Below are 19,763 nucleotides of genomic sequence, written 5' to 3'. Positions count from 1 at the left end.
AAGAAATTCCAGTAAGCTTTCAGAATGTTAAAATGTGCTTGCTGGAACTCCCCCCCCCCCAAAGAAACACCTATACGAGACATCTTCTACTTTGAGTCTCAGAACAGGCTGTTACTACATGTTGCCCTTTCTCGCTTCTTACAACCTGGCCAACCATTTCAGTATGAAGACAGTGCCCCCACCTCCGACTTCACTATTTCTCCAAATAGAAATGAATGCTTTTGCCCGCTGCACACCAAAGGAGCTCAACACGGAGAATCTGATTTAGTTGGACAGCCACTCTGTTTCCCAGGTATCGTGTGCGTAAGCTGCTGCCAGTAAACTAGCAGGGGGTAACGAAGAGACACTGATTTTTATAGAGTCCTTGACAAGGCAGGAGTTTGCAACGATGGAATCCAAGGCACTGTCACAAGAGAAAAGCAGCGAATTGCATTCGGGTCTACAGGCTTCTCTTGGCCTGGAAGCTCAAGGCCATGAGATGCTGTCATCCTTTATTTCAGTGCTGTTTGTTCAAGTGAAAAAACCACTGAGTTCATCTCTAGGCCCCAGGCAGATACACGACAGGAAACAAGAGGAAGAGGAGGAAGGCAAGGCAAGGCAATAGCAGGCAGGATTGTCCAAAGACATCCTGAAAGCAGACATCATTTTATTGAATTTACAGCAGAAAAGTTCAAATTGCCTCTGACCCTGCTTACGTGCTGGAATAAAGTTCTTGGCCTTCTTCACAAGAGATCCGATAAGGTCAGAGTCAACTTGGCTCTAATCTTCCTTCCCCAACCAAAGTCCGCCTATCAAAGCTGTTTGGATCATTAAATCGAGGATTTTGTCTTCTATCAGAAGATAGGAATCCACTTATTCTCATCTGCTACAAAAGCAACAATTCCTTTTGAAAAGTCACAATAACCTACTTGTCTCAAGGTCTTAACACAGCCCTGGGATTTCAGTCTTGCACCAGAAGGAGCACCAAGCCCTTGAAAAGGATTTGCTAAATAAAGCCTCTCCCTGCCTGCTCCTCTTCATGGGTTGCCTGAAGTCAAAATTTGTTGCTCTGAGGCAATAGAATTCTTGAGGACTTTTAGTATGATGGGCTGGAATAACTCAACAACTGTATCTTTGCCTTGGAAGAATCCTCTGCCTCTCATAGTGTAAATAGGCTCATGGTGTCCAACGAACTTCCAGAAGGCCAGTTGCTCACCCATATCAGACAAGGAACAAGAACAAGACGGGGGGGGGGGGAGCAAATGAATGGCAAACAGGTTGAATTGTCCAAAGACATCCTGAAAACTAGACAATATTTTATGGAAATCTACAATCTAAAAGTTCAAATCACCTCCCACCATCCTCACTCACAGTAGCATACCCTTCGTGGTCTTCATTGTGACAGATCCTGGTTTGATGCAGCAACAAATCTTGGCTTGTTATTTGTAACAAGAACCCTGGGCTTGCCTTCATCCTTCCTTCCTGCATGGAAGGAGGAGATTTAAAGCTTTCATCCCCAATTTTAAAAACTCATTTTTCATTATATTTAAATTTGGTAGACATTGGCTTGCTGCCACAGCTAAATTGGACCCATGTTCTTGCAGAAAGCAACAACAGCTTGGAATTTTATATCCACCTGTTTTCTGGAACAGACAGATTGCCTGAACAAGGAACAAAGATTGAGAGACCAACCTTAACCGTATGCTGTAAGAAGAGGATAAAGATGAGAAATAGGCAACTAGTAATCCAGGGATTCCTTGCAATCTAGCCTAATGGGTTTCCCAACAAGTCCCAACCCCAAGGAATCCCAATGCAATATAACAGCTACTTTTTTCTATGCAAGCAGACAGATAGTGCTGGAGACCTCTTTAATAATCTTTCCCTATTCCCTGAGTATGAAAAGCCAGCACAGCCTCTGGTAGAGTTCTCCTTTTATGACTACCTTAGCTACTGATTTCTGCTTGTGAGACAAAATGTGGGAAAGGAGATATAGCCACCAAGTCACCGAAGAACTCTGTCAAAGTCTTTGCCTCCTCTGTTGCTGCAGCAGGGGTGGGATGGGGTGGGAACCTCAGGAAATTAATGCTCACTTTTGTATCTCAGCAATGGGCACAGTTAGTTTTGCTGGCCCAGCAGCCCTTTCTCAGGTTAAAATATACACACACCCATTTAAAAAAATGAGAGCTACAGAGCCTCTCACCATTTCTACAAATGCTCAGCAAATTATGTGCTTAAATACCAGGAAAAATTCAAACTGCAGACAAGCGATGTGCCATGATGTGCTCAAGAGCTGTCATCTCCTCAAATGTGCATAACGCATGTTGGATTTCCCATCTGCCAGGTCCTTACAAATGGTCAGTGTCTTTAAAATGGGGCAGCTCTCCAACACATTGATCCCATTTACTAAAGCAATGGTCCAGATACCTATAAGATGGAGAAAAGCTAGTCCACTGGCCCCAAGACCGGAGGCCTCTTCATGATTCTCTCTTGTCCTAAAAGAAGCGTCCAAAGCACTGACAGACTCCAACAGTCTGGCACCGATCCAGAAGGAAGAGGCCTGCTGAAACGTGATGCAGGAGCAGGCTTCTTTAATCTTGCCAATGGGTCTTAGCTGCTCTTCCTTTGATCAACTGGATGGCAAGACATCCATTACCTCTTTTCAATCTTTTGCTTCTGCAGGCTGAGCGAGGTGAAGCTGGCCAGAAGGTCAGTCACTTCATCCACCTGCCAGAGAAACAACATAACATGGTACAGAAGGCAGACACTAAAAGGAGTCCCATGAGATTCTAGGGATAGATTTTTAAAAAAACAATAAGCTACAAGAACCTGGGCTTCTGGCTAGATACCACATGAAGGATTCACCATCATATGAATATTCCAGGAGCAAGCCAGCCACTGATCCCATCACCACCACCACCACCACCACTATCATCATCATCATCATCATCATCATCATCATCATCATTATTAATGTGCTTTACTTCTCAATTGCTTTTCCGCCCAGAAGGGCCTCCAAAACCATGTGCAACAGCAAAAAGATAAAACTTAAAGAAACAAACAAACAAAAAGATTAAGGCAACTTTTAAAAACCAGTTTTTTAAAAAAGGATCAAGAACAATGCTTTAAAACCAGTTTTTTTTTTAAAAAAAACAAGTATCAAACAAAACAATATAGTCTTGGCTACCTGCTGAAAGTTCACCAGAAATGTAGCCTTGGGAAGTTCCAACATCAAACCAATTGTGTCTTGAAGTTATTCAAAATTCGGGCTTATTGCATACAAATTAGTATGCTGACCCACCACTCCAGTGCATGATGGAGTGGCTAAATAAATGGATGTCTATAGACTACGGTTGTTTTAGTATGACATCTAAAACCAGTATTCTGGCTCGTTTGTCCCTCAACAGAGTGCTGGATCTTGCCATGTTTATTTTAAACAAACCATGCCCCCAAACTGTTTGTCTTGTTTAGCCACTCCTGACCTTGGTAAGAGGGATCAGACATCCTGTACCAGCATAATGGTGAGCCCAAATTCTAAAGAATTCAAAAGAATTCTGCCCCTTGCTGGATACCAAGTGAAGGATGAGAATATGCTCACAATGTTATATTTTATGTTGTACAGGCATTTACATGCTGAAGGCAAGTACCCCTTCAGATTTATCCATACGCAAGGGGGCAAACAAGATGTGGGTGGATGCCACCCTCAAAAGTGAAGTTGAAGGTCGTTTTGAAGGTCATTGCTGGGCATGGATTAGATTGCTTTGGAGAAAACTGTCACAGCTTTGAACAAAATGAACCAGCATCGACATAGTAAACACCAAAATGAAGGCAAAGAGGTATGCCAGCTATATGTGCTAGAAGCATATGCCAAAAGAGGAAATCTGTCTTCTGCGGGTGACATACCATAAAGACTTGAGTTACAAAAATACTGTTTCATACTCCTCAATTTGACGATTCATCGAGTCCTCCTTTTTCAGCAGTATCTCGTTACCAAGTTGTCAAATGGCAGACACGCTGTTTCAGGATTCTCGAAAATGAATTTTGCAAGAGTGAAATACATATCACTTGGTTAAAAGTGTGATATTGAGGGAGAAACTCTTAACCTTCTAATGCTGTGAATGTTCCTCTCCATGGTCAGAAAAAGATAAAAAATCCAAAAAGAATCTTATACTCCACTTTGGAGGACACCTGCTGCTCTTGGAGACTTCTGGAACAGCAGTTCTCATTTCTGACCACTCCCAAGCAGGGAGATGTAGAGAGGGAAATATGGATCACATGACACACACTCCTGATCTACAGGATTCTTGCTCTACCGTGCCCTGAGAAGGCTCCGTAATATTCTAACCTTAGATCTGGAACAGTTAATTTCCTCCAATGGGTCTGTCAGGTTAAAGATCCAACAAATCACTTCATTCTTAGCTCGTACATAAAGTAGACCCCAAAAGACTAGGAAGTCCACAGAATGTTGACAGTAGATCATCCCCTCCTCAAGGAAGACTTTTTTTTTCTTGTAGAGAACTCAGATATCTGTACTGCATATTTCACAAACATCTTGTGAATACTGAATTCTACTTCTTCAGCAGAATGAGTTGTACAAAATGGTCTCATATATTTTAAAGTTTCCTTTTATTGAGAGAGTTTAGAAACATATAATGTCCAAGAGAGATCTGAAGTACATAATTTCCAAAAGAAAAAATAATGGCTGAAATTGTACTGCACCACTTTTGTCATGCAACAAGGACGATGTCATCAGACATGGCTGTAGCATGGCCACCTTCGGGCAATAAAAAAAATTCATAGAACTCCCTCCCTCCCCTTTGTCTAGGAACATCCTTCATAAGTCATGAAAGGGAGGGGGGAAATGGTTCAAAGCCAGAAAATCACTACCACTGGTGGGACTGGGACCAATGACAGTTCTTAAAAAGGCTATGCGAGGAGAAAGGGAATCCCAGAAACTTGGCAGGGACAGTAGGACATTTTTTATTGCCCCCAAAAGTCCATGGCACAGTCACAGCTGATGACATCATCTCACTGCACAGTGTAAAGTTGTGCAACAGGATTTCAGCCAGCATGTCAAAAACTCAGGCTATATATTGTATATATTTTTTCTCCTACGCTAGATAGAATATACTGCAAACCACTATATAACGCATCTAATTTTTATTATTCTCCTTCCCTTTCTTCTTTTAATCCTATTTGAAGGAACTTTAGATTCTTTACACACCTACCGGCAATATATTCCACCTAGGGCAAGAGAAAATAAATAATTCTCACTGATGTGTGTTATTTATTAATTCTAAAGGAAGGAAATGCAAAGAAAGTACACCAGCACAATATGCAGTAACACCTTTCTCCCTGCTTGCTCTGAGCTGACAGGGCTGTGGATACAACAGACACTCCACTGAAGATCTCTCTCCCTGCCTGGTACATGAGACTGCTTTACATGTGACATACAGACACATTCCCCTTGGTTGCTCACCTGCTCCTTTGTACTAGTCATCTGTAGCTTTGTGCAAAGGTCATCCAGCTGTTCACGCTGTTCGTGACGCCCAAGGCGGTCAAGGTACTCCCGCAACATCTGGATGATCTGAAACAAGCACCATTAGAAGTAGCGGCATGTTTTTAGTTTCCTATAAGTAACGGAGAGGCTCAGACATTTGCTTACACAGCCAGCACCGAAGCAAAACTGAAGATCTATAGGAGATTTCTAAGGATATTTTTTACAATGTAAACATCGCGTGATACTAAATATCAGAACCAAAAAGCAGAAAATGTCGGTTTAAATGAGGCCAGATCCCATTATTTTTCCACTGCTACACAAAACAGCTCAACATGCTTTCCAAAGCAAATTTATTATCATTCCAACCAGTTGTTGTCCCTATTTTGTTATGTGCGGTTAAGTCATTTCCAACTAGAGATGCAAAATTTCCAAAAACTCCAATTTTTCCAGAAAAAAAGTGTTTTTTCCTGGAAAACAATGTATGTATGTAAAGCTGTCCAGACTGGATTGACTGAGAAATAGAAATTTCCATTCTTTCCCCATTTCTTTCTGGGGGGAAAATGGCAATTTTCAGAAATTTTACATCTCTATTTCCAACTGAAGGCAACTTAATGAGACTTCAAAAATGTCCTGTCATTAAGAGCCCAATTCAGTCTTCAAAAACTGAAAGCTTCAATCCAAGATATCTGAGCCAAACCTGGACCCTCCTGGCAGTTGCCATCCTCTCCCTGGGATTGGCAAGCCCAGTTAACTCTTATCCCTCGTAGCCAAAACCAGCCTTGCAGGGAAGAATCCTTAGTCATTTAACTCAGCAGCGGATCAAGGAGCAAGACTTTATTTTGGGACCGATTCCCCCTGCCCATACACAATAAGTACATCAAATGTGGAGAAGGTTTTATTTTATTGAAAGGGTGCAGGTGGGATGGGAGAGAGACAGACTGAAAGGAAAGAGGTACTTTGGGAAATATACACCAAATTGCAAAACAGATAAAGAATTCCTTGAGAATGAACCATGCCATAGGAAAAATGAGGATTAGCTAGCCTGTTCTGCTTACCCAGACTTCCTAGTACCAGGAGACAGACTTCTGATGTTTACACGGAGCACAGATCTCACGGACATGGCAATGGGCTAACCCCCAAAGCCATGATGCCAACTGCGGTTATACTTTAATCCTCAGCAATAATGATGCCACTCAATACCCTATTCCAACTCAGTTCAGTCATTTTTGCTTCCAAGGAGATTTCAGGTTTGGTTTGATCTAGGACCTACTTATTTGTCTTTCTTGTGGTCCATGGTATCCACAAAGCTCCATGAAACACCACCTATTACATCCATGCATTTATCTGGACAGCGGCATGCTAGTGCTATGGATGATGACACCGAGAATAGGGTAGCCATGGTTTTCCTACTTTCCTCAGCTGCTGGAGAGCACTACCTGAAAGACCTGGATTATTCCTGTTCCCTGAACATGCTTATCGGCTGCCTTGTTGCCAGGTCCTTTATAAAAGCATGACAGCTGCACACTAAAGACACACATCTGCTCTCTCTCCACCAGTGGCATCCTATACCTGGCATCCTACCTGTGTGTGATTTTTAGATTGTAATGGATTACTGTTTTTTACTGGATCCCTAGCGACCCTTGTGTTTTCTATTTTTGTGTTCTCCATTTCTCAGCGACATTTTTAAATTTTTCATATACTTCTTGATCTTTGCTTTAATATTGCCTGTTAACTGAAGCAAGATGCCTCCTTATTCCTTGTTCATAATTTTCAAATATCATTTTTTGATGATGTTCATCACCATTGTATTCTCATTGTTTTCAACTTTAAATATTGTCTTCCATTGTTGTAAGCTGCCTTGGGTTCTTTTCAAGAAGACAGTGTAAAAATATTATAAATAAATAAATATTCTTGTGTACCATACATGCCTTCAAGAAAAGATTTAAATATCTGAAGGACCATATTCTCTCTCATGAATCTGCTCAGGCTCTGAGAACTTAGAGATGTCCTTCTCCCATATCTGTGACCCCTTAGAGGCACTGTTGTTGAAGACATGAGTGCAGGCCTAGTTGGTGGCTGCTCCCCCAACCCTTCCTTGCTGTCCTTCTGGGAGGAGGCATAAGCTTTTTATTCATGCACATTTTGGCAGCTGACTGGCTGCAGAGGAATGGACTTTGAATGGGCAGATGTTACCTTTGTTCTTTTCAACTGTTATCAACTCAGCTGTATTATAATTGATTTAACAGTGTTTTAACTTCGTAATTTTTTTCTCTCTGCCTTTTAAAAATCTAGTTGTGAACTACCTCAGGCCCCAATTTTCAGAGAAGAATGGGATCTATATAAATATCAAATAAAGAAAGGGAAAATCTTGTTGCATGCCCTGTTACTGTAGCATTGGCCTATATAAAGGAAAATGGGGCAGGGTGGAGGTTCCCACCTTGTTCTCAGCAAAAGACGGAGAGATGCTGCTGGGGCGAGTGATGGCTGCTTTCCGAAAACAGCCAGGGTTGAAAGAATAGAGAAGAAACCTGGGAAATTCTCATGGAAGCCATTCTTCTTACAGTACAGGTAAAAGCAAAATAAAAAGTAAAAAAGACAAAAACATGGTGAAATCATCACGAACTGGACTTGTCCATGAAAGCTCACATTAAAAAATAGAAAAGTTAGTATTTAAGGTGCCACTACGTTTTTCTTTTTCTTTTTCTTTTTTTACTTTTTATTTCTATTTTGCTTTTACCTACAATGCATGCACGGACTAACATACCTACCTCTTCTATAACTACATCCCTCTTATAGGGGCTAGATAATATATTATTGCAAAAATAAAATAAATAAAATAAATCACTGGAGAGGGATGGTATTACTATAGGACAACCAGAATAAAAAACAAAAACCAAAGCCTCCTCCAAATCCTAGCTGGCTGCCTGATTATTTTTCTCACTGTCTGAAACAGAGATGTGAAACCTTTTTTTGTTGTTGTGATGATGTTAGGGACCCCATGCCAGGGGTAGGTGAGGCCACAGCTATCAGTGGCAGGGACTGCTTTTTCTTCCACCTCTTTCTGCCTCTTCTTTCATTGCGAGCTAACAGAGGAAGGACAGGTTGCTCTTGCCAGAGCACTGAACTGATAGATTACGGATGAATTTTAAAATTGGCCAAGACAATTGATGATTCTTAATCAAAAACACCCCACAGGAATCTTTTGAGCTGATTCATTCAGCAGGACCATTCTTATATATTTCCTGTATTATTATTGTCTAAATCCTGAAGCCTATTCCACACGCTGGGTTTCAGCTCTTGAAGCCCAATGCCTGTCCCAACGCACTGTCAGCCCCAAGACAATGATAAAGTTAATTTTTTGGTCTTTAACACCCAGAATTATCCAGTCAGCATGGTCAGTAGTTGTGCTTGCCATGGATTCTCATAGTTAAAGCGCGTGAAAATAATATTTCTAAACTCTCTTTGTATACGGGTTAGAGCTTCACACTTAACTTGGGGGACAATGATTCTTAAGTTATCGAAGCCCTTTTGTATCGCAACTCACTCTTCCACTCGACTGCCATCTGGGGATACAGAAAGCAATGCTAAATGGAGGGAGAGTTTTTTCCCACCTGCTTCACTTCGAGACGCACAGCTTCTAGGCTCTGTGAGAGGCCCTCTTGTAATATGTTTAGCTTGGATTTGGCCAGATGCAGAGGAGTCCTTCCAGCTCGATCCAAAGCATCTACCCGGGCTCCTGCAAGAGGTGCATAAGGAGGAAGCACAATGTGTGTTTACTTAAGCCAGGCTCTATGATACTATATTTTTAAGGCAGCTTTTTAATCTGCCAAGAGAACATTTACCTCCACGGAGCAGTGTGGTGATGACAGGAACATGGTTCGTGCAGGCAGCTGGGGAGGGAAAACACAAAACACACAACTAAGTTGTGCCTTATAATAAAGCAATGGGAATAGGCTCTGCCTCTCAGGGTATAAATAGTTGGTTTCTGACAGAACACCTTCACAAGGATTCTAGTGTAACGTAATTTCTAAGAGTGTCGCCTGGAAAATCCCCAGTCTACTTTTCACCTTAGCCATTAAATAACTAGATGGCCTTAAACAATAATGTTTCAATCTCAATGAAATGTTTGCACAATGAGGATAATAGTGCAATGAAGAATTCAGTGCTTCCAACACAAATTATTGAGTGAAAAAGGAGGAGTTCTGATGGAATATAGGACTTCCTATTGAATATTTTCCAATTCAGTTTTAAATGGACACTTCAAATTGGGTGGATTTGTATAATTTTCCAAGTACACATAAACAGTCTATGCTTGTGTGCATGTTATAAGTAGACTTTAGAATATACTACCCCAAATCCTTTGTCTGGTTATGTTAATGTAACTGTTGGAGGTGAATTGACTTAAGTTAAGAAATCACTACAGACATTATCAGTTGCAAATTGACTTGTGTGACTCGGCATGCAACTTATAGTGTCTACAGTGTTTTCCAAACTTGGGGAAGTTTACCTCCAAAAGCTGCACCATTTATGTAGCTACACAAGAAAATTTGGGCCATTCTGTTCCAGCTAGGTGAAAATTCACAAGAGGAGCAAAAAGGAAGATAGGAACTGTTCTCCTTATACTATCTCTTGCCTGGAAGAATCTCAGCTAGGGATTCAATTTCAAATCAATTTCCTGCCAGTCCACTGCTCCTTGTTTTAAGATTTCTGATAAGGCAAGGAGAAACCTGACCAATAGGCCAAGTACAGTGGTGCCTCGCTTAAAAACGATAATCCGTTCCAGGAAAATCGCCGTTAAGCGAAAACATCGTAAAGCGAAATAAAAAACCCCGTTGAAACGCATTGAAACCCGTTCAATGCGTTCCAATGGGGTAAAAACTCACCGTCCAGCAAAGATCCTCCATACGGCGGCCATTTTTGCTGCCTGTATAGCGAGGAATCCATCCCTAAGCACAGCGGGGAGCCATTTTAAGCACCCGGCTTAGTGCTGATACATTGCATAGGAGTTCAATGTGAATATTTATCTCAAGAAATCTTACCACAGCCTGAAAGATAGCAACTCTGGTGGGTTCATGGCTGAGGTAGGATTTGAACCTGCAACCTCATGAATCCCACTTATTTCTCTTAGACACTGTACTACATTGATGGCCATGTTATCTTCACTCACAGCACATCAACTTTCATCAGATTTCCTGAGACAAAATGACTTAATCTAACCCGCTAGCCTGACAGTCTGCAACTAAAGGAGTCCCCTCAGTATTCTGAATGCAAAATTTGCTACTTGAAAAAGGAAGGAAAGGGGGGGGGGAACAGGCAGGGAGTTCCCCAGCCAAGGGCAGAGCAAAAGGTGACCACAGTGCTGCATTTTCAGGCTTACCTAAATGCAGAGGAGTGTTCCCCAGTCCATCTCTCTGGTTTGGATCAGCTCCGTGGTCCAAAAGCAACTGTACTAAAACACAAACAGACCCATCTAAAGTTTGTTCCTGACCTCCTTGGATGCAGAAACCCTACCAAAATTGCTGAAGTATTAAATCAGGTCCATCTAACCTTAGTTAGTCACCAAGAGAGGCAAATAAAGGGTGAAGGCAGACCTACCCTTGTCCACATCTTTCCTCCCAACCAATTCCTTTGCAAAGTGGGGCAGAGAAGAGGTACAGAACCCATGGCCCTCCAGATGTTATAGGACGGATCAGGCCCTGTTAGAATTGCCAATGGTTTAAGGCTGATGAGAGCAGACATCCAACCTTATTACATATTCTCCACCCCTTCTTGGGAGGAATGGGGCTCTCTTACATAAATAGCTTCCTTTATGTCTCTTCAAACTATCATGTTTGAATACAAAGAACAAGAAAACATCTTACTGCTGAACCCTGTCAGAGTTATTCCTGTTTGGCCAGAAGCTTTCTCTGTATTTTAAAGTTCTTTCCCATTCCTGGTTTTTAAGGTCTTTTTTTTACTAAAGGACAGGGAACAATGTAGTTCTCCACATACTGTTGGACTACAATTTCCATAATCTTTCACCATTAGCTGTGCTCGTTCAAGTTGATGGAAGTTGCAGTTCAGCAACACCAAGGGAGACACACATCCTACACCCTTGCTTTCATTGGACATTTCAAGGATTACATTCCAGGCTCACACATAAAGCTACAGCTCTGGGGTCAGAGACATCTTACACTCCTACAGAACACCATGATATATATTTTTAAGAGACCATATTGCTAAAGAGTTATCACTGTACCTCACAACACACTATCCCTGTACTTATCCATGCCTGCTACTTAAGACCAATTTCCTTCCACCTGCCAGGAGTGGCAGATAATGTGACAAAATGTGAGAAAAGAAAGATATGATTGTGAGAAGTATGAGATTTTTAGAAGGAAAGAAATCATCAGTAATCTTCCCAAGATACAGAGCTGGAGGACGAGGGTCCAAACCTCTTTTCAAAGGGCCTCACCAATATGGTTGTTTCCGTTGCAGGAAGCGAAGTGCAGTGCTGTTCGGCCTTTGTCGTCTGCCGCGCAGGGGTCTGCCCCATCGTCCAGAAGTTGCTGCACTGATGCCACCAAGGGAGACAAGAGAAGAGAACATTAACAGAGGTGAGATGTTCTATAGATCAAGAAGTCTCCTTAATGTAAAGCCGAGAATCAAGGAAAGAGAAATATAAACCCGGAGATATTTATAAATGAAACAGTAACATATGATTAATCACAAACAAAAATATTATTCTGCATTTTGTACAGAATCTTTAGCTTAAGGGCACAAAGGCCCAGTATTTTGTTACAGATCAGTTGCTAATCATATACATCTGTAAAAGATACTCTCTCCACTTCATGTATGTTGAGGATTTATGTTTATGGCCCTCTACATATAATTGTTACTTCTTATTTTATCCACATTGTTTCTTAATTCTATTTGTGATTACTCATGTTATCTCTTTATTGATAAATACTCTAGGATTTATGTATCTGTTTCATTGACTCTTGAATTATACGTGCTGTGTTTTTAAGTCAAAAGTAATTTTTCTTTTTGTTGCTGTTGTTTCAGATTAAGATTCCTCATCAAAAGGGCAAACAATTCTTACCTCTGTTTTCAACACTGATGCTTAAGTGTTGAATAGAGATGTGCAGAGTTGTGTTTCTGGACTACAGTTCCCAGAATTCTCTAGGAATCAGAAGTCTGAGAGCTGTAGTCAAAAAACACAAATCTCCACAGCCATGTATGCTAGAGTTAGGCTTTTTCAGCAGCAATTATTGTAATGCAACATAGGGTCCTTATTTATGACCATAAGTGGAAGTGATATTGCAAAACACACAAAAAGCATACATGAACAGAATCTACGCTTACAAAGGCTCCAAACAGCTTCAGGCTAAGATTGAAATTCCATCCACACAATTTTTATCAACTTCCAAAACTAGGATTTTTAAGCAGATCGCAACACCAAGTGCATTTCATGGCACGATGTCATCAAAGCTAAGCATAGATCATCATTATTTCAGTCTAGTAACAGTGGTGATTTATCACCAATTTTAAATGCTTCCCATTAAAGGAACAGAATGGAAAAGTGCTTCAGCTTTTTTCCATGAAGTCCACCCATGTGCATTTTATGTGAATGCAAGGACTTTGATACAAGAGATACGTGAGCCAACAATGAAATGTAGCTAGCTGCAAAAAAGGCAAATGATATTTTAAGCCTCATGAACAGAAGTATAGTCACCAAATCCCGTGAAGTACGTTGTTTCCCCTAAAATAAGACCTAACCTGAAAATAAGCCCTACTATATTTCAGGGTGCTTGTAATATAAGCCCTACCCCCAAATAAGCCCCAGTTATGAAACCCTGCCCTCCACCATTGTGTAGCATTGTGCAGCAACCAGAACAAGATGACATGATTGTATTTGAATAAATGTAGATTGTTGTACATGAAAAATATAAAACATGTGTTTTTTAGAGCAAAAATTAATAGAAGACCCTGTCTTATTTTCAGGGAAACACGGTACCAGTGATCACTCCAACACTGAAGGCATTCAAGAGAAAAATTAAACAACTATCTGTCAGATCTGCTTCGATTTAGAATCCTGCACTGAGCAGGGGCCTGACTTGATGGTCTTATAGGGCCTTTCCAACTCTATTACAGTGGTGCCCCGCAAGACGATGTTAATTCGTTCAGTGAAAATTGCTGTCTTGTGAATACATCGTCTTGCGAAATGCAGTTCCCCATTGGAATGCATTGAAATCCGTTTAATGCATTCCAATGGGGACAAATCATTGGCGTTTTGCAAAAATCACCCATAGAGAAACTGTTTTGCAAAGCGCCGATCAGCTGTTAAAATTGCTGTCTTGCGAAAATTGGTCCTGAAAACACCCGTTTTGCGAGTCGCGGACCTAGCTGTCAAAATCGTCGTCTTGCGAAAATCGGTCCCCCCCCAAAAAAATCGCCCATAGGAAACACTGTTTTGCGAAGCGCTATAGCAATCGCAAAAACTCATCATCATGCGGATTTTCATTTTGCGAGGTAATCGTCTAGCGGGGCATCACTGTATTTAATGATTCTAAGATGGGTGGAGACGAGTATTTCTTCTCTGAGCTCAGGCTAATGTTGAGATTTTTACAACACAGTTATCCATCTCTCCTTACGCAGCAGGCTACTAAAAATGTTCAGTTTTGTGACTTTTGGGGTGTTATCTCCAAGGCTGAGAAGCAGCTTGATCTCATTTACCGCAGCACACAAGATCAATGTGCTTAAGAGACAATGATACAGTACTATGAAAAAAAGTTGAGACCTGGTTGTCTCTAGGTTTGTTCTAGGCTTATTCAAATTATGGCAAAGACTTTTAAAAACACTTCTGATATGATTCTCAGGACTTATTTATTTATTTACTTATTTATTTATTTATTTATTGGACTTATATACCGCCCCATAGTGCTACAAGCACTCTCCGGGCGGTTTACAATTTTTAATTATACAGGCTACACATTGCCCCCCCAGCAAGCTGGGTACTCATTTTACCGACCTCGGAAGGATGGAAGGCTGAGTCAATCTTGAGCCGGCTACCCGGGATTTGAACCCCAGGTCATGAGCATAGTTTTAGCTGCAGTACAGCGTTTTAACCACTGCGCCACGAGGCTGTTAATTCCACACAATGATTTTCCTTGTTCTGAAGAGAAAATCTATAGTTCACAGCATTATCTTTAATGTGCAGAAAGCCACATTCTAGCTAACTATACAGTATTTTTGGAAGATATACTGTATATTCTCCACCAGAATCTTTCTCTCTATAAAAACCATACAGCAGTAGACACTATGGCCTCAATCAGACAATATTACCTGTTTCCAAATCATTGGAATTGGCAGCTTCTCTCAATCTTTTCAAAGCTGTGGGGGAAAAGGGGGAGAACATTATTTTCTTCCTACTGGAAACTGAACAAACCAAGAACAATTCAATTCCCATGACTCCTAAAGTTTTCACAAAAAGAACCAAAAATCAGGTTCTGCAAAACAAGTGCTTATTTATTTCTCATTTGCTGTGCTCAGTGCATGTTTCCCCTGAAGCCTGCTCTTCTGTTGTGAGATACAGCACTTCTGTGAGCATTACTGTACAACATTTTGTACCCAGGAAAACACTGTTGGCTTTTTGTCATAATAAATAATATATAACCTCTAATTTGAGGAGTCTGCACACAGCAGCTTGAAGAGCATAGATTAAAAAAACCACTTTTTATAGAACAGAATTTGATGTTCTCCCGTATATGTGTTTGTGCCAGCACAATGATAATCAAATAATCACAAACACTTGTGTTTTCTAGTTTAAAACATCAAATAACTTTTACTGTTTATAAACATGCGTAAAATACAGTATAACATAGCTCATAGTGTTAGGCATTTGGTATTTGTCATACATGTTTTTGGCTTATTAACAGACATATTCTCTAGTAAATAATTATCTCATTGTAATACTGTCACATTCTTAAACCCTATCTGGCCCACCAAATTCTGTTACCTACAGTATTATTCCTGTCAGCCCATTTTTGTACATGTCCTTATCTTAGTCTATGTCATTATCTCTATCTTTATATCTATTGCGTGTTTAGCCTGTCTGAGGTCTGTTACATGGTTGAACATGTCCTATTACATGATTGTACATGTCCCTATCTTAGTCTATGTCATTGTCCCTATCTGACAGACTTCTAACTGGCACCTGCCTTATATAGCAGCCTGGCTGACTCCACATTCTGATTGGTTAGAATCCTATGCTATGCAAACACATTTAAACGTACAGATAAATACATATGTATTGTGTTGCATAACTACATATATACACCAACACTCATAATACATCTTTAGCTAGCACATTCCTTGCTACTAATGATGGGGACCTTTAATTAGTCATTTCGTGCACTCCAGATACAGTTTTCAAACACTTCCCAGACACCATGTGCTCCCAAGTGTACACCTCCTGTGCTGAAATATACATCTGTTGTTGCTGAAATGTTAAAAGTGCAAACACCATCAAACTTGACCTCCTTTCCCCCAGCAATGGTTTCTGTTGTTCTCACCATTCTGGGAATTTGAAAAGTATTTTAAAATCTCAGTGGTTCTCTTGTCCCACATTGGGCTACAGAGGTACCACACGAACGAAGTTGTGGAAGCTAGATTTATTTATGCAATCAATCTTCCTGTGTGTATTTATCTTCAAATTGCTTTCTCATATAGCTCACGCTCTTTCTTGAATCTGGTGCCCTCCAGCCATTTAGGATATCAATCGCCACAGTTCCAGGTCTCCTAGGCTGTTGGAAGGTACAGTCCAAAACACTACAAGTAAAAGGACCCCGTTTGAGGAAGTCTGCCTTCCTTGACCATGAGGAATATCACTCTGCAACATTTCTCCTATTCAGTTTTCCCCATTAGAAAACTGGAATGCTTTTTTTTTCATCACTGCTTCTCTAGACACCAGAATGCCAGATAATGATTTGTCACAACCCTGGGGCCTATACATTGGTCACAATCTTATGGTTAATCCCAGGAATAACTTGCAATTTAACACAGTGGGTCTTATTTCTACGTAAATATATCTATAATTTCTCTGTGAGAATGCATACTCAATACATACCAGTTCTTTCCTTCTTCCTAGTCATATGCAAGACAACAACCAGCACTGCACACACACCCAACTCTTTCAACAGATATCAATGTGCAAAACTCAGATTCCACATGCTACACAAACCATCACAGTTCCATCACATTTCTGGCTGTGAATTAAACTTATGCCCCATCCTGGTGAGTGGGACTCAGTAGGACACTTTTATACCAGAGAAAAACTCCAGCCCCTCCACCACCCTGACCTTTATTAACCTAAAACAGAAGTGGGTGAGGATGTGTCTGCATGTGAAGTGTGTGCCCTGCGTAGGCAGAAAATACGGAAGAGTCTGAAATTTTTTTCCCCTGATGAAATAATTTTCCGAACCTCTGGGACTACCTGTCCACATGAACCAACATGAAAGTCCAGTCCTAGGCATAATTACTTGGGTGTCAGTGTCACAGAGCCTGCAGTCCCCATCAAAACTTTCCCTTAGTCCCTTGTTTGGGACAAAAGCCCCTCCGAACCCCTTTGAGGATTTCCGTGCAAGTAAAACGTGGCCACAATCGGGGCATTTACTCTTGCAGTCCAAATCCTTGCAAAGAGTGGAAAGCTGCCAGTCTCTCGACAGACCCGTGGGCACGGAGGCATCAGGTGGGCAGATGGTGCGTTTCCAGGCAGGGAGAGGAAAGGTCTGCGGTGGACCTTCCGCCGCGAGTGACAACAGGGGCGACCGCTTCGGGGGACCCCCACCACCACACCCCACCCAGCCCCTCACCGTGGATCTCCTTGCCCATGGGCCCCGACTTGCGGTGCAGCCGGGCGGCCCGGCGGTGGCGACCGACAATCTTGCACACGCGGTGCTCGCCCTGCCACGGCAGCTGGAGGTAGCCCAAAGAGGCGGGATCCGGCGCTTCCGGCACGGTCCCCAAGGCGGCTCCAAGGCCCGCCAGAGAGAACACATTCGCCGCCGTCGCCGCCGCCGCCGGGATCGCGGGGCCGGGGTCGCCGGGGTCGCCGCCTTCCATCCCCGCCGCGTAAAAGCCCCACGGTGCCTCCCAGTCCCAAGTCAACCGGGCCCGACACGGGCGGGCGCGCGCGCGATAACAGGGGCGGAACGTTCGCGTCACCAGGGAAACCCCAGAAGGGGGCGGGGAAACGATTTCGGAAGCTCTCCGATCCACTCAGGAACGCCGCAGGGGCGCCCGCCGCTTAGCCAATGGGAGGAGGCGAAAGCGATCGGGGGCGGGAGAAATAGTGACAGAAAAAGAATGTCGAGAAAGCATAAACAGAGACCAAAGTGGCTTGAGAGTTCCTCAGCCGGCTTGCCCCGGGGCGAGGAGGGTTCTCCGTGCGGGTCCAGGATACAGTATAGGGGTAGAGCACGCTCGGTGTAATAACGGGGGCAGGAAATCTGTGGTCCAGACCTCGAGTCAGATGGAGCAGCCTCATTTTCTCACGAAGTACGAAATTGTGTTTTTTTTGTAGCCCCGAAAACCCTCACAAGATGCACATCTACCTCTATGGAGAAGGAAAATTATATGAAGCTTACTAGAGCTACCGTGAAGACGGTTCTGCAACTCTAGCACGAGATTTTGCTTTACAGATCCTGAAACCTCAAGTTTTGACTAGAATTTTTCGTTTTTTATTTTTCTGTTTCTTTCCTCTCCCTGTACTAAATTTTGCAATGGGGCCTCTGAAGACCTAAAGACATGCAGCTTCTTGGTATGTTAGTGCCTAACAATGGTATTCTTTCCGTTTTTACAGAGAAGGCTCACATACAAGCTTGGTGGAGACTATATCTAGATAGTGCTTTTTTGGGGGGGGGGTGGAAGCACTGTGCCAGCCAACCCATTGCCATGGATGAGGCAGTGACATTTCCCATAGACCTCAATGTGTGTTCGCAATTGCCATAATAGGCAAGGTAAAGTGTCAAAGGGACAGAAAACTTCATATCACCACTAGGAATTAAGTGACTGGCATTTTTGTTTCATAAAAGAAAAATATGTCAAGTTTATCAATTACAGAAAATGTATCGATTTCAATAAAAACAATATAAGTTATTTCAGTGTATATTGTCTCCACTTGTTAGTTTCTGCCTTTTCCACCTCTTTTTGCTTTGGTATACTTTTTTAGCATGATGCATGTCTTGGAACAATACTCTTTGTTGACCTGGATCCATCATCTTTGAGTCCCCACCCCCAAAATATTTTATTATATATAAACCTGGGGCTAAATATTTCAATTTTGTGTCTGAAGGGGTTTGCAATTCATAAAAACACCCTATGAAATAAATCTACTAATCCTAAAGTGTGATAGTACTTAGACTTCCTCTAACATGGTTGGTTTGGTTTGCTCATGCACATTAGTATTTATTTCCACCTTCTTGCCACGAATATAGATTCTACAGCTGTTGTTTGTAACCAGAAGCTCCTTAAGAGAGTCATGTGGACTAGTCCTTGATTGTACTCACTAATCAAAATAAAGCTTTCCTTGAATACATCTAATGCCAAGAAGCAAATGGAAAGATTGCCAGTAGTGGCCGCCAATGATGGTGAATCACCCGTGACAGTAACATGAACGGTTCTTTCACAAATATTTAGAATGTAATGGCCTGTCCTGAAAGTAAAGCAGTGTTAAAACGTGGCCCTTTTTGTGCTGGACTGCATCTTCCATCATCCCTCACCATCAACTAGCAGTGATGGAAGTCACACTCCAAAAAGGTCTAGAGGGCCAGATATTCCCCAGTCTTGAACAATACTCTGACATTGTGGTGTCAATCATCCATTTTTATATTTGCAAATCTGAATTTCCCCCCCAAGGCAAATGGGATGTTTTACCTGTTCCACAGCCCCAGTTAGTTTCCATGACTGAGTGGGAATTTGAATCAGAGCCTTCAAATTTCTAGACTGTCACTGTATCTGCTACACTACACAGGGTATCAACGCTTGATAAGAGGGCTTTCAACTCCTAATTGCTGTATTCATAGCATAAACGTCGTTTTAAACTGCTGCTTCCACATTGTAAAAAAGTTACTTGGGCCATACTGGCTGGGAGATTCCGCAATTTGTCGCTGAAAAAAAAATTATTTTCAAGAGTTGCTGTGAATACTAGATATAGATGTGAGAGGGCGGTTGCCTTCTCGTCCTGCCTATTGGTAGCTGCAAATGGCCAGTCATTGTTAGGGTTCTTGATTAAGTCCCCCGTTTGTTC

General features: G+C 41.9%; 1 protein-coding gene across 1 annotated transcript; it reads right to left on the bottom strand.

Moving 5' to 3' along the window:
• Positions 1 to 613: 613 nt before the first annotated feature.
• On the bottom strand, positions 614 to 17,660 carry ANKRD54 (ankyrin repeat domain 54). The gene is made up of 8 exons (XM_020787724.3): positions 17,329 to 17,660; positions 14,801 to 14,848; positions 11,931 to 12,029; positions 10,854 to 10,925; positions 9,319 to 9,366; positions 9,088 to 9,212; positions 5,456 to 5,563; positions 614 to 2,703 (listed from the first exon to the last, which is right to left on the bottom strand). The coding sequence occupies exons 1-8, from the start codon at positions 17,576 to 17,578 to the stop codon at positions 2,629 to 2,631; spliced, it is 825 nt and encodes a 274-aa protein (XP_020643383.3). The 5' UTR covers positions 17,579 to 17,660; the 3' UTR covers positions 614 to 2,628.
• Positions 17,661 to 19,763: the final 2,103 nt, after the last annotated feature.

This window comes from Pogona vitticeps, chromosome 5, assembly GCF_051106095.1.
Source record: "Pogona vitticeps strain Pit_001003342236 chromosome 5, PviZW2.1, whole genome shotgun sequence".
NCBI classification, from domain to species: domain Eukaryota; kingdom Metazoa; phylum Chordata; class Lepidosauria; order Squamata; family Agamidae; genus Pogona; species Pogona vitticeps.
The sequence above is the reverse complement of the archived record's forward strand: the minus strand, read 5'-3'. Positions and strand labels throughout refer to the sequence as shown.